Genomic DNA, 15356 nt, shown 5'->3' with positions numbered 1-15356 from the left:
CGCTGTAGAAAATTACAATTTCACTTTAAAACACAAAACCCTTGCAAATTCTTTCTTTCTTTCTTTCTTTCTTTCTTTCTTTCTTTCTTTCTTATTGTTGTTAGTAGTAGCAGCAGTAGTAATAAATCATAAATTTATTTTATTTTATTTATTTGTTTTTCTTTAGAAAAATACCGACATGTATAAATCTTTCCGATACATCCCTTTCACAATATATTTATTTAACCTAATCTATTCATTTAACCTTATCTAACCTTTATTTATATACGATCTCATCAACATTCTTTCTAATATATCAATTCAACCTACCCTTAGAATAAAATACCGGGATGAAGGTCTAAAATCAATCAATTCGAGTAACTGTATTGTGACATTTTTTATTATAAATCATTAAGCGTGTAAATGCATGTTATTAACACGTTATTAACATTATTTTGTGCCACTATTTCATTTCATGTAATTAGATCAGTGAAAACGTGCGAAAGAGCTTTGAAGACCTTTTTTCGTTTCAGCTGCAATAGATTAAATAATAATAATAATAATAATAATAATAATAATAATAATAATAATAATAATAATAATAATAATTAAAGGCCGAGGAACTTTGAGTTGAACTGGGTGTTTTTAATATACGGGAATGATTTATGATTTATTTATGAGGGAAATAAAAGGAGTTCATTGCGGCACGGGCCTAAGGCTGAAGGGGAAACTAATGATGACGGAAAGTCTCCTCAAATCCAGCCTGGGTAATTAAAAGCGCAGAGAGAGAGAGAGAGAGAGAGAGAGAGAGAGAGAGAGAGAGAGACATCTGGACTGAATCAGTGAGTCTTTGATGCAGTTGAAAGTGATTTTCTTCCCCTGTGTGCACACCGCGGCGGGGTCTGACCATACAGGCCAGTCTTCAACATCCGCTGTTAAAGCCAAGATCTCTCAACGAGAGCAAAAACATTTTAATGTCAAATCAGAGGTGTGTGCTGACACATGCGCCCTGCTTTATTAGCCTTATAATGTCCTGATCACTCAGCTTATGAGCTCCATCAACACCGGCGCCGCAAGCTCAGCTTCTTTTTTAACCCTTCAAGAACAAACACAATTAGGAAAATATTTCTTTTAAAAATTATAATTATCATAAAAGCAGGAGTAAGCAAGCCGTGTATTATTTATTAAGCATTAAGTGATGACAGTTCAGCTGTTTAACAATCCCACAGTGCTGAATTAACATCTAAGTTAAGTGGTCGAATTAACCTTAAAAGCGGCCTCTAAATCAAACACAGTAATTAGATAACACGTTAATTTCTCACACCAGAGATGAACTGTTCAATTAGCTTACTTAACACGCACGCGCTCTTTATTTACTCAAATTATTTATTTTACGCATGACTAATAACATAATCCTGCTTACTTAACACTCATCTGACGTAACAACTACATTAATGAATTAATATCTAAAGCAAACAAATTGTCGAATTAATTATAAAAAAAAATCGGCCTCATAAATAACGATAATTAAATAACATTTACTCAGTTACTCACACCAGGGTTTGATTTAAATACCCACAGTGTTAAATGAACACCTTGTAGCTAAACACACCTCCAGTGTTAAATTAGCTCACTCTATTTAGACACGTTATTTTAATTATGCAGGCTGTGTTTGCTTTGTTTTACGCATGCGTAATGAGAATCGTGTTTCTTCGTAAAATGTGTTTCAGTACCACATTGTGCTGAATTCACACACACACACACACACACACACACACCTGAAATGAATTAACACCTTCATTAAACAAATTGTGGAATTAAATCTAAAAGCGGCCGCTAAAAACACTTATTATAATTTAAATATCACGTCACACCGCTGTTTTATTTTAAATAGCCGTGTTAAATAAACACCTTGTACCACGACACACTCACACTGTCAAATTAGCTCAATTAACGCCGTCACGTTAATTATTCAAATAAACATGTAAAACGCAATCACGTTTATTTCGGAGAAAATCTGCTTAACATCCGACATTAACACCGACATTACTGAGCACACTGATTCATTTTTTTCTTTAGCGCTTTCAAAAACGGATATTGTCTCAAAGCAGCTTTACACAATATAAGAAATATAGTACAAAAACTTTAAAGATTAATATTAGACTTATATTTAATTTTATTTGTTTTTATCCCTAATGATGAAGCCTGAGGTGACTGTGATGAGGAAAACGTCCTTAGATGATAAGAGGAAGAAACCTTGAGAGGAACCTGATTCAAAAGGGAACCTCATCCTCATTTCTGTGACATCAGAGAGTGTGAATTATCATAAACACCAGAGAGTGTGATTATGAATAATGTCCTTTCTACACTCATATACAGTCAGTTTGGAGATCCTGAGCAACTCATAAATTATCTCGACACCTCAAGTCAAGTCAAGAAGCTTTTATTGTCATTTCAACCATGTATAGCTGACTCAGTACACAGTGACATGAGACAACGTTTCTCCAGGACCCTGGTGCTACATAAAACAACATGACGACATAGAGCAGCAAAACAACACAGAGCTAAAGGACAGAAAGATGTCCAATCTGAATTCACATTGTCAAATTAACTCTAAAAATATTTACTACACATAAATATATATAACATGCTAATTACAGATACATTCAGTTCAATTGCATGTTATTTCTATAGCGCTTTTAATAACGGCCATTGTCTCAAAGCAGCTTTACAGAAGATTAAAAATATAGTACAAAAAGTGCAAGATTAATATTAGACTTTCGTATAAATTTATTAGTATTTATCCCTGATGAGGAAGCCTGGGGCGACTGTGGTGAGGAAAACTCCCTTTTTGATGGTAAGAAGAAGAAACCTTGAGAGGAACCAGACACATAACGATAATTGCAGATCCATTCGCTGTCACGGTTTAATTAACACGTTATTTAACGTCGAATTATCTCACTTAACACCGCGACGCGTTTTTTAATGGAAATAGAGATGAATAAAAGATAGATGTTTAGTTCAGTTCTGTTAAACACGAGTGACGTCAGCGCAAATCTGTTTACTGACTTAACACATAATTAACTGAATTGACTATAAAACCTGTTCAATGAACACATTAACTGTTCAATTACTCCTTAATTAACTACACAAGGGCTTCATTAAGACACACACGCGCGTGCGTCTTTGTTTAATTAACACCTTGTTAGAAACCTGTCCCGTGCAATGCATGCAATTAACACCAAAAAGAATAATTATTCACAATAATTAATGTTTTGTGTAAACACAGTGTTAAAGTTCCTATCGAGTTTAAATAAACATCTTATTAAATAAAGCCATGCAGTGTTTACACTCACACTGTCGAATTAACACCGATAATTATCCAACTGTTTAATTACGTTTTCACTCAATTCTCCTGACAATTTTTTTGTTTAACACACACACACACACACACACACACACACACATCACAGCATTATTCCTGCCATGTACTCTTAAATTAACACAAAACCTACCGTGTTAAATAATGTCTCAGTTAATTATAGCAGTGTTTTATTTTCGAAAAATCTCCGACTTTCCTTCTTTCTGTTCTTCCTTTTCCCTGTCTCTCTGTCCTCTTGTCATTTCTTCCTTCTTTTCTCCCAGTTTTCTGATTTGTCTTTCTTTCTTGTCTTCATTTTCTTCAATCTTCTGTCCGTGGTGTCTTTTCTTCTTTATTTACTTTTCTTCCTTTCTTTTTGTCGGTTTTTCTTTATTAATTTCTTTAATTCCTTTCCCTTTCTTTCTTTCTTTCTTTCTTTCTTTCTTTCTTTCTTTCTTTCTTTCTTTCTTTCTTTCTCTCTCTCTCTCTCTCTTACTTAATTAAATCCTTAATGACAGCGGTGCACATTTATAATAATCTGCATAATTAATCGCATATTAATCGTGATCACGGTTTATTTTTTTCAATTAATGCAACAAACCTAAAATCTCTCTCTCTCTCTCTCTCTCTCTCTCTGTGCTAGTGGAGCTGTGTGCGAAAAATAAATGAAACAAAAATATAATAAAAAATAAAAAGCGGAAACTATCCAACCAACTCTCTAATGTTCATCGCTGTGTGTGTGTGTGTGTGTGTGTGTTTGTGTGTGCGTGCGCGCGCGCGCATTACGGGGTGGAGAAAAGTCTGCGCTTTCTGTAAAACGTCAGGAACCACGACAACACGAATTTGCCACGTAATTAGGGCGCTCCTCTCCTCATCCGTCTGTCCGTCAATCCCGAGACTCATTTATCCTCCAGCAGCCGAGCAGAGCGGACTGAAAGCGCGCGCGAGTGTGTGCGAGTGTGTATACTGTGTGTGGCGTGTGTGTGTGAGTGTGGTGTGTTTGTGGGGAGAACTTGGACATTGTCATCATCATCATCATCATCATCAGGGTTCGTGCTCAAACTAGGAGACGCGAGAAACTTTGTGACAGATGCTGAAGAACCTGGAGACCTGGAGAAAGTACGTTACTCTATCTGGAGTTGTTTGTCTCGGAAAGACAGAAACGGATTCATGACTAGATTTCGGATCTGACAGAAGACATAAGACACGGCAGAGAGAGAGAGAGCTCTGTCCTGTCTTCACAGCTCTTGGGTGAAACCCATGTTTGCTGCGGCGCACTCTCGGAGGCTGTGCGCGCGACACTTCCGCTCCTTCACCGCCGCATCTTGAGTCATGACTTCTGGTTATGCAGCGCATGTAATGGACAGAGCGATCACCGCGGCCAATCTGGACCATTTGCACGCCAAGAAGAACTTTTCCGTCAGCCACCTGCTGGATCTGGAGGACGCGCGTGAGATGGCCGGAGCTCAGGCCGAGGAGAGCAGCGCGGAGGCGGGCACAGGGAGCCTGGAGTCTCCGGGGCTCACCAGCGGTAGCGACACGGCGCAGCAAGACAGTAAGAGAGTCTCTCTAACACACACACACACACACAATTCATGTTCTGGTAAACAAGTTAGAGCACTAAATAACTTTAAATGAGTAAACAATCAGAACCGTTCAGTGTGTGTGTGTGTGTGTGTGTGTGCGTGTGTGTAGGAGTGTACAGTGTGTATGTAGGAGTGTACTGGAGACACTATTTTTTAAGGCATTGGATGTAATAAGCAATTAAGTAATTAGCTAAAAATTAAAAGAAAATTAGTTTACAATATTCTTTCTTTCTTTCTTTCTTTCTTTCTTTCTTTCTTTCTTTCTTTCTTTCTTTGGATGAAAAAACAGGATGTAATAAACGCTACATTCTCTCTCTCTCTCTCTCTCTCTCTCTCTCACACACACACACACACACACTGCGCCTCAATGAGGAAAGTAAATGTTAATATTCATTAAAAAAACAAGTTAAAAGTCCTAATTTGCGTCTACAATATCGTGTACTAAAAGTAAGAGGGATTAGTGGGTTTTTTGTGCTTTTTTCCGGGGTTCTTTTAAAAACAATAAAATAAAATAAAATAAAATGAAATAAAAATAAAATAAATATGAATAAATAAATAAATAAATAGTGTTACAAAGACTCTAAGACCAAAACTAAACATAAAATGAATACAAATACAAATAATATACACACTGATAATATCTATGAGACTATGAAAAAGGGAAATTTGTCAATAAATAAATACATTAAATAAATAAATCCAAAAAGTACTTGGTAATTTAGTTACTGTACACGTGAAAGTGATAAGACATTTTTTCAAATATTGATATTCATTGTGGGATTGTGTGTGAGTGAGTAATGCAGATTTTTTGGCTGTAATGAGAATGTATAAGTGAAAATAACTCTGTAGAGAAATAACATGAGCTGAAGCCTTTTACCAATATACTGTAAAATAAAATTTCATTTAAAATTATTAAGGATTTGAAAAAAACGAACAAACAAAGAAACAAAAAAGCAGTAGCTTGTTTAGGGCCATGGTATTTTACACGCTTTGTGTCAGATGATGTCTGTTCATTGTTTACGGGACAAATTTTCAGTGTAGAAACGAGAGAAAAGAGTTAAAAAGAATAAGGTTAGGAAATGAAACGATGGTACGAGCATGGTGAAGGAAACAACGACGAATTGTCCACAAAAATCAGGAATGTTTCTAGAACGCTGCAGAGCGCCGAGGCTTCAGAGATCAGCATGAGGAGGACACAGCCACAGGATTGAAAATAAATCCTGAAAGAAAGAAACGAATCTCACACTCACATTGTAAATTTCTCCTTCAGGTTTAAAACACAACCGAATCGTGGATGTAGACTTCTTTTTTCCAGTGATGATGATGATGATGATGATGATGATGTATGAGCATGAGCCGGATGAGGCAGGACCGGGGCTGATATCATAACTAGGATGATATATTGATATTGTGATAGATTATGTCACAATAGTCACTTACTTAAATTTTATTAAAACGGTTTAAAAAACAATTCTATTTTTTAAAAATAAATAAATAAATAATATTATTTATAAATAAAAAATATTATTTATAAATAAATAAATTAATTAAAATAATAATACTTTTTACAATTAATACAAATTTCCTTTTAACAGATTTATCATTGATTTATTTGTATTTTAATTTTTTTTATTTTTGTCCAAATTACATTAAAACATGATGAAGATGATGAAGATTATTATTATTATTATTATTATTATTATTATTATTATTATTATTATTATTATATCAGCTTTTTCCACATTACTGTTTTCCGGCAGTTTGTCAGCGATCCTAAATATCCTGATTCGTGTTCTTTCAGAATCGTGAATCATGATTTTTTTGACGTATCGGTGACCTTCTGATACCGCACCGACAATAACGAGGCAGATTTAAGGATCGGGAGCTAATTATAAACGGGAAGGACATGAACGTTCTTTAAATATGTGATATGTCATACGAGTCTAAAGTATGAGAAAGAGGAGCAGGGGCGCGTTTACTTTTCTTGTGCATATAAAAATCCAAAAGAGAAAAATAGTAAATTTCATCCAGAGGGTCAGACATAAGTCGCTTGATTAACTAATTCCCATCAGCTACAGTGATTTTGTGTTATATGTAAACTGTGGATGTTTGGAAGCTGATGAAGTGTTGTTTATTATTTATTATTTATTTCTCTTCTGCTTCATTACAGAATTTTAAATTGTTCACTGTAAAGTTTACAGCAAGAACATTTTTCACTTCAGTTCTCCTCATGCACAGGATGTAATAGATGTAATAAACATTTTTAAAACAACATAAATAAATAAATAAATAAATAAACAAATAAAATAAAATAAAATAAAATAAAATAAAATAAAATAAAATAAAATAAAATAAAATAAAATAAAATAAAGAAAGAAAGAAAGAAAGAAAGAAAGAAAGAAAGAAAGAAAGAAAGAAATGAATAAATAAATAAATATTAGTAATATTGCTCTAACTATGTGCACCTGTCAAGCCAGATAACGTAAAAAAAATAGATACTGTTAAATTCACAGTAATATTTTCTTGTAAATGTTGATTTTATACAGAATGTCTGAAAATTTAAATATTTCTGTGATTCAAAATAAAAAAATTGACTAAAAACACATAAAATTCCCAGTCAAGAAAATTTAGACACATACAAAACCAATATTTAGCTTCTTTTAGTTACGAGCAAAAAACAAAAACAAAACAAAAAACATCCATGTGATTCCCTGAACAATTTTGTCCAAATTGGTGTCTTGGACGTCGGCTGTGATTCTCAGATGTAATTTTATTTGTCACTCTGTCACATGCGTATGACATGGAGTGAAACGTTTTTCGAGTCTGAGTCATAAAAGCAGAGTAAAATGAAATAACAATAGAAATAGAATTATTGCAGGTTAGTAAATTGAAATATATAGAGATAATATAAATAATAAATATATGGATGGATGTGGATCAAAGAGTGTGAAATGTGATATTCTGTGAATATAAAATAAAATATTTTTCCATCCAGTTTTCTTGTTTTCTTATTCCTTCTTTTCTTATTGGTTCAGCTTGTGGAATGCAGTGACTCAGTGATTCAGTGATTTAGTGATTTAGTGATTTAGTGATTCAGCGATTTAGTGACTCAGTTATTCAGTTACTCAGTGATTTGGTGTCTCAGTGATTTAGTGTTGCAGTGATTTGGTGACTCAGTGACTCAGTGATTTAGTGTCTCAGTGATTCAGTGATTTAGTGTCTCAGTGATTCAGTGTCTCAGTGATTCAGTGACTCAGTGATTCAGTGACTCAGCAATTTAGTATCTCAGTGATTTAGTGTCTCAATGATTCAGTGACTCAGTGATATAGTGTCCCAGTGGTTCACTGACTCAGTGATTCAGTGACTCATTGACTCAGCAGCAGGAGGAATGTTTTGAGGTTGTGTGGTTGATACGAATCACGGTTCACTCTGAGGTCTGAACTCGTTTCTGTTTCCAGTCAAATAAAAATACAGAAAAGTCTTAAATTATTTAGTTAAATTATTGATATAAATTCTATAAATGATATAGATATAAACGATAAATGATCAGGAGGCTGGTGGTGCGGCTCGGTGTGAATGAGACAGGAACCAGTTCAATATTATTCCAGTTTCACCCGAGAGACGAAAAGTACTGAGAGTTTACACTGTGATCAAGTGACCAAATTAAAAACAAGTGGAAGTGTCCAGATGAACGATGTGGTCAAGACAACACTGGACACTAAATAAAATCATTTAAAACTTAATGAAGAAATATGCGTTTAAATTAAAGTTTAAATTAAAGTAGATTCTTAATTTCTGTATATATTTTTCTTCTGTTTGATGAATACATCATATTTGTGGTTCTGGTTTAATCTCAGGATTTATTTAATCCACATGTAAACAGATTTATTTGGAGGAAGTGGAAGTCATTTTTTTAGACCACTGTCCAGAACATGCTGCTCTTCTTTCTCTCCTTCTTTCTCGATTTCTTACTTTTCTGTTTTTTCTTTCTTTCTTTCATTTTCTCTTTCATTCTTTCCGTTTTTTTCCCAATAATTCTTATTCTTTTTCTTTTTTCTGTTTTCCTTTATTGCGTAATTCTTTCTTTCTTTTCCAACTTTTCTTTTTCTCTTTTTTAAGTAATTCTTTCTTCTTCTTTTTTTAATTTAATTCTTTTTTTCTCTTTTTTTATCTAATTCTTTCTTTTTCTCTTTTTTTAACTAATTCTTTCCTTCCTTCCTTCCTTCCTTCCTTCCTTCCTTTCTTCCTTTCTTTCTTTCTTTCTTTCTTTCTTTCTTTCTGTTTTGAGTCGAGTGACTCATCCTGCTCTCCTCGTGGTGTGTGTAGTAAATCAGACAGCTCGAGTAACAAAGGGGTTTTCAGAAGATGTTGTACGGTTTATATCGACTGCAGCAGTCACTTATCACTGGCCCACAACATTACATGTAACTCTAAATGGATAAAGAGCACAACATGATGCTGTGGAATAAATGAAAAAGTTGGAATAGTTGGCAGAATGCGGTGCTGCTTCAGTACATCACATCAGCTGTTATTTATTATTTTCCCTTAACAACCTGAAGTAGACTGTACTGATGTGTGTGTGTGTGTGTTTGTCTGTGTGTGTGTGTTTGTCTGTGTGTGTGTGTGTGTTTTCAGATGAGCAGTTGAACTCTGAGGAGAAGAAGAAGCGGAAGCAGAGGAGAAACAGGACCACGTTTAACAGCAGTCAGCTGCAGGCTCTGGAGCGCGTGTTTGAGAGGACGCATTATCCTGACGCCTTCGTCAGGGAGGATCTGGCGCGCAGGGTCAATCTCACCGAGGCTCGCGTGCAGGTCAGTGGTCCAGAATATTCCCAACAATAACATCTTCCACAAAAAAGGAAGCAAAAACAACCACCCCATACCAGGCTCCATGTTCTCTGAAACTGGAGATTCCTTCCATAAACGTAAAGCAAGCGTCTCCTTATGGAAAACTTCAACAAATACAAATCGTTAGCGTAGAACCGTTACCACGGAAATCACATACAACCCTGTCAGTATTACTGTTACAGAAAATGACTCCAACCGACCAATCAGAATCCAGAATTCCACAGCACTAATTAGCATTAAGCTAATCTGCAGAAGTGTTGAGGGTTTATTTAACCAAGGAGTCTCCAGTGTCAGACATGTAGCTGCCATTGCTTCAGACTCAGGAAGGGGGCATGGCTTAACGTTTGACGACATCATTCAGATGTTCATACAGTTATTTATGTTAAAATAATGCACTTGTGTATGAATTTTGGTTTTTAATAAAACTGCTTTCTGTAAGCATCATTGAGTTCTTGAATCTGATTGGTCAGGATCCAGTTGAGGAGGCGGGCGCAGTTGCAAACCTTTAGATTGGAAAGGTCCCAACCAACAGTGATGAAAAACATGAATTAAACTATAGAACCAAGGCAGAAACAAGGACTATGAGAACATGAAACGTAACTATAATTGGATAAAAATGAGCACTTTTTCATGAAACATGGCAACTCCAGACCAATCACCTAGACCATCCCTGATTATTTAACTCCAGCAGCACAACACACTCATTTCTGGATCGCTACGGAAACCAAGTAAACACCAGAAACACACAAGTTAATTTCAGATAAAATGGATGGATCTGTAGGTTCTTTGTATTGTTTAGGGTTTGTAACTTTCTATAAACTTTTATTAAAGGCTTCATTCATTCAGCAAAACAAACAAAAACAATCCTTAATGGCTGTAGATTTTTATTTTCTTCATCTTTACTCAAATAATTTCACTTCTCAGAGCCTCATATACCAGAATGTTCATTCAGCTGAACAGAATTTAAATTCAACACATTTGTGATACTTCAGTGTCAGTGTTGACATCATGAGCACACGGTTGCTAGGCAACGCTACTGAGTGTAACTGATTGAAGATTTATCTAGCTAAAAACATTAAACACCCAGTGACGCTGAACATGAGACCAACATCACTGTTGTAAACTTTCTTTCTTTCTTTCTCTCTCTCTCTCTCTCCCTCTCTCTCTATTTCTTTCTTATCTAAATCTTTCTTTTTCTCATTCTTACTTTCTTTTTTTCTTTATCTAATGCTTTTTTTGTTTGCTTCTTTATTTCTTTGCTACATTGTTCCTTCCTTCCTTCCTTTTTTTCTTTCTTTCTTTCTTTCTTTCTTTCTTTCTTTCTTTCTTTCTTTCTTTCTTTCTTTCTTTCTCTCTCGATGTAGAAAATGGCTTGAAGTTGTGTGAGGTAGACATATGGAAATAGAGAGATCAGATCACAGGAACATTCACTGATTACGGACGATATAACATACACCGAGATCTAAAAAGATCAAATCTTTAAATCTTTATTATTTATGTTATCTACTGAAATCATTTTCATTTTTGCCTTTGTGGAGATTTTCTTATCTTTTTTCTCTCTGATGAGTATAATGTTGTTTTCTGTTTTTTTTCCTCAGGTGTGGTTTCAGAACAGAAGAGCTAAGTTCCGGCGTAATGAGCGTGCGCTGCTGGCCAGTAAAAATGCCTCACTGCTCAAATCCTACTCCGGAGACGTGACCTCGGTGGAGCAGCCCATCGTCCCACGGCCGGCGCCGAGGCCCAGCGATTACCTGTCCTGGGGAAGCTCACCTCCGTACAGGTAACAACCTTACACACATCCCACATAGCTCAGAATCAGCTGCAGCTTACAGGATGTACACACACACTGTTACATGTAGCAATAAATGGATAAAAATAATCACTGTGGACCACACAACATATTAAACCAGTCATGGGGTGTTTGTATGTATTTATTTATTTATGTCTTTATTTTATTATTTCATTTATTTATTTTATTATTTCATTAATTTATTTATTTTAATTTATTTATTGTTTGATTGTTGTTTGTTTATATATTTATTGATTGATTGATCAGTGACAGTGGACATTAATAATAATTAATATTACTATATTTAATGTGCCAGACTTTAATGTGTCCAAAAGCTACTTGGAAAAAAGTATAGATATATAAATATATAAAATAAAAAATATTAAATTATATTCATTATTATTATTATTATTATTTATATATTTATCATCAGGCAAAAGAAAACGGCAGGAAAAAAACATTTAAAGCACTTGTCAATACAAGAATTTTTTCCTTCATGAATTGTAGTCAAGGATTTTAAATAAAAAAAATTATAATATATTTTACTCAAAGACATATGCCAGCTAGCAAACATGCAGGTCGTCATGCTAGTTATACTTCCAGCTAGCTAACATGTGGCTAGTTTTTGTTAATTAGACTGAGAAAATGAAGGTAGAAGTATTGTTTTATAGTCATTAAAAAAGAATATATAATTTATAGTTCTGGATAAAAATTAACCATTTTTCATTCTTTGGTGAAAACATTTAGCCGTGTTTAAGTCACTCTTAATTCATTTTTCCAGCGCCATGGCCTCCTACTCGCCGTCATGTGCCAACAACAACACGGCGCAGGGCGTGAACATGGCCAACAGCATCGCCAACCTGAGACTGAAGGCCAAGGAGTACAGCATGAACCAGGTGCCGACCGTCAACTGACACAGGAGAGCGGGCAGAACCCAGGCGACGTGTGGCACCGAGCTGCTGCCATCCCTAACAAAGACCTTTCACACGAACGCTTCTCTCTGTGAGGACTCGGAGACTTGCGAGAAAAACATGTTTAAAGAAAACTTCTAAAGCAGTGATTGACGTCAGCAGCGCTCATACATTTGGCAGAGCGAGGAAAACTCAACTCGATTTAACTCGACTCAACAGGAAATGGAAAGTGTGTGTTTTCTCGTTGGCCAGGGCGTCGCTCCTACAGGAGGAACTTTAACTCTACCGGTCTGGAGACTGAAGCAGCTCCATGGAGGAACTTTTTGGAATGTAGCAAAGTAAATCTCATGAATGTTACTTTCAGGTAGCCTTCAGGACTTTTCCTTGATTTCTCTCTGGACGTAATCGTGACTGCAGACTGGATTGTTTTTATTTTAGGGAAAATATACCTTTATAATGAATATACTAAGATTTTGCTGTTGGGTTTATGTTACTGATGTGTATTTTAAAGTATGTCAAAACATGCATAGGTCCACACACACACACACAGCAACACAAACAGGAAGCACACACTTTGCACACACATACACAACACCTTGGCAACTTGTATAGATTTGTATTCAAAATAAAAATACTAGGCATGTAAAGGTTGGACAGTTGACCAATCAGAGGTCTTGTCTTAATATTTACCGCACTGCTGAGCTGATTTAAACCACACGTACCAGCTGATAAATTGTTTGGAAACTCCCTGTGCCCGTCAATCCCAGTGCCATAGAAGGAGGCGTGGCCTGTATGCCTGTCAATCACAGTCCCAGGGAAGAGGTTGTGGACTGTGTGCCTGTCAGTTATAGTCCCAGGGAAGTAGGTGTGGCCTGTATGCCTATCAATCATAGTCCCAAGGAAGAAGGTGTGGCCTATGTGCCTGTCAATCATAGTCCCAGAGAAGAAGGTGCGGCCTGTTTGCCTGTCATTTGCAGTCCCAGAGAAGGAGGTGTGGCCTGTATGCCTGTCAATCATAGTTCCAGGGAAGTAGGTGTGGCCTGTATGCCTAGCAATCATAGTCCCAGGGAAGAAGGTGTGGCCTATGTGCCTGTCAATGATAGTCCCAGAGAAGAAGGTGTGGCCTGTTTGCCTGTCAGTCATAGTCCCAGGGAAGAAGGTGTGGCCTGTATGCCTTGTTAATAATAGTCCCAGGGAAGGAGGCGTGGCCCATATGCCTCTCAGTCATAGTCCCAAGGAGGGAGGTGTGGCCTGTGTGCCAGTCAGTCTTTGCCCCAGAGAAGGTGGAGTGGCCTCAGTGCTTGTAAGTCAGATAGGAGGCATGGCTTGCATGTGTGGAGTTCAAGCTCTAGTCTTGTCTTATGATGGAAAGAAAATATAACTTGTTGCTTTACTTCTTTCTTAAGACTCACCGGCGTAGGCATAGCAAGGATGGAAGTCATGACACATACATGCTGCATGATCAAAATATAAATATATGTAAAACTCAGTGAGGGTGTTAAAGACCTCACCACACTCCATATATGTGCCTGAGAGTTTCAGTGAAGGGGGCGTGGCCTGTGTGCAAGTCAGTATGAACGAAGGTATGGCCTGTGTGACTGTCAGTCCCATTAGAGGAGGTGTGGCCTGTGTGTATCAGTCTACAGGAAGGCGTGGACTGTGTGATTGTTTTCTTTTCATCATAATCACAGAGCTTGCTAGAAAACACAGCAATTTTTTTTTCTTCATAAAGGTTCTTTTAGAATACAATTTTCATTCACTTTTTGCATTACTTCTTTCATGATTTATATTTGATACAACTGCTATCTGCCATAAACATAGCTGTTTGTCGGTCCCTCTGAAAGAGGCGTGGCCTGTGTACCTGTCAGTCCCTGTCCCGGTGAAAGAGGCGTGGCCTGTATGCATGTCAGTCCCAGTCCTGGTGAAGGAGGCATGTCCTATGTGCCTGTTATTCCATGTCCTGGTGAAGAAGGCGTGGCCTACATATGCCTCAGCCTCAGTGAAAGAGGCGGGGCTTCTGAGCTTGTCAGTCACAGTCACATAATTTTCATGTATCATGCTTACATCGTTTCTCTGTTCATTTATCACTCATCTCAAAACTAAAGATCTACAGCCCTAACATAATACTACGCAATTCCACCTGAATTAACACGGAACAGGATTGTGTGTGTGTGTGGCCTTTACTTTTACCTTTTTTTGTATATGGCCTGAGTATATCTGAATCTGTAATATTCTTATGCAATAAAACATCTGCAAGCAGCATACTGAAGCAGGATTAGTGTGTTATATCATCATACAGATGTGTTGGAGTTCTCTGAGCTGCAACAGTAACGAGCATCAACACACACTACATCAACACACACCACATGCTTAGTTTCTTTAAAGTTTTCAGAATTAAATTCGAAAAAATATAATACTGCCAGTGTTTTAGGGGTCCAAACACTTGTTGCTTCTGTAAGGATTTTTTTCTTACTATGACTTTTTTTTCCTTGTATCTTTAAAGTAACTCCATATGGTTTGTCAGCTCATATAGTTAAAAAAAGAGAAAAGGTCCAGATGTTGCTCACATTCTTTCTCTATCTGGATGAAGAATGACCGAAAGTGTCCGTCTCTTATCTTAAAAACACAATAAAAACTCTGCACGGTGACTCCAGGGACTTTATGTGAAACTTTAAACGTTCCTTCAGCTCCTAATCACCATCACCATCACCAGCTCCTCCACATCCACCACCTCCTCCTCCTCTTCCTCCTCCTCCTCTTTTTATTTCTCTAAAGCAGGAAAATGAGAGATTCTGCTTTTCTCTAGTTGCTGTGAGATCTTACTAAAGCATCCTTCATCTCATAAGTCCATTTATGTATTTGTTTTGGATATAGATCTCAGAG

The 15356-nt window shown here is 36.5% G+C and overlaps 1 protein-coding gene across 1 annotated transcript; it reads left to right on the top strand.

Moving 5' to 3' along the window:
• The first annotated feature begins 4247 nt into the window (after positions 1-4247).
• On the top strand, positions 4248-14735 carry LOC131368120 (paired mesoderm homeobox protein 1-like). The gene is made up of 4 exons (XM_058414022.1): positions 4248-4895; positions 9562-9737; positions 11372-11553; positions 12344-14735. Exons 1-4 carry the CDS (start codon positions 4673-4675, stop codon positions 12474-12476), a joined length of 714 nt encoding a protein of 237 aa, XP_058270005.1. The 5' UTR covers positions 4248-4672; the 3' UTR covers positions 12477-14735.
• The last annotated feature ends 621 nt before the right edge of the window (positions 14736-15356 follow it).

This window comes from Hemibagrus wyckioides, linkage group LG17 (assembly GCF_019097595.1).
Source record: "Hemibagrus wyckioides isolate EC202008001 linkage group LG17, SWU_Hwy_1.0, whole genome shotgun sequence".
NCBI classification, from domain to species: Eukaryota; Metazoa; Chordata; class Actinopteri; order Siluriformes; family Bagridae; genus Hemibagrus; species Hemibagrus wyckioides.
This window is presented reverse-complemented; position numbering and strand designations above follow the sequence as displayed.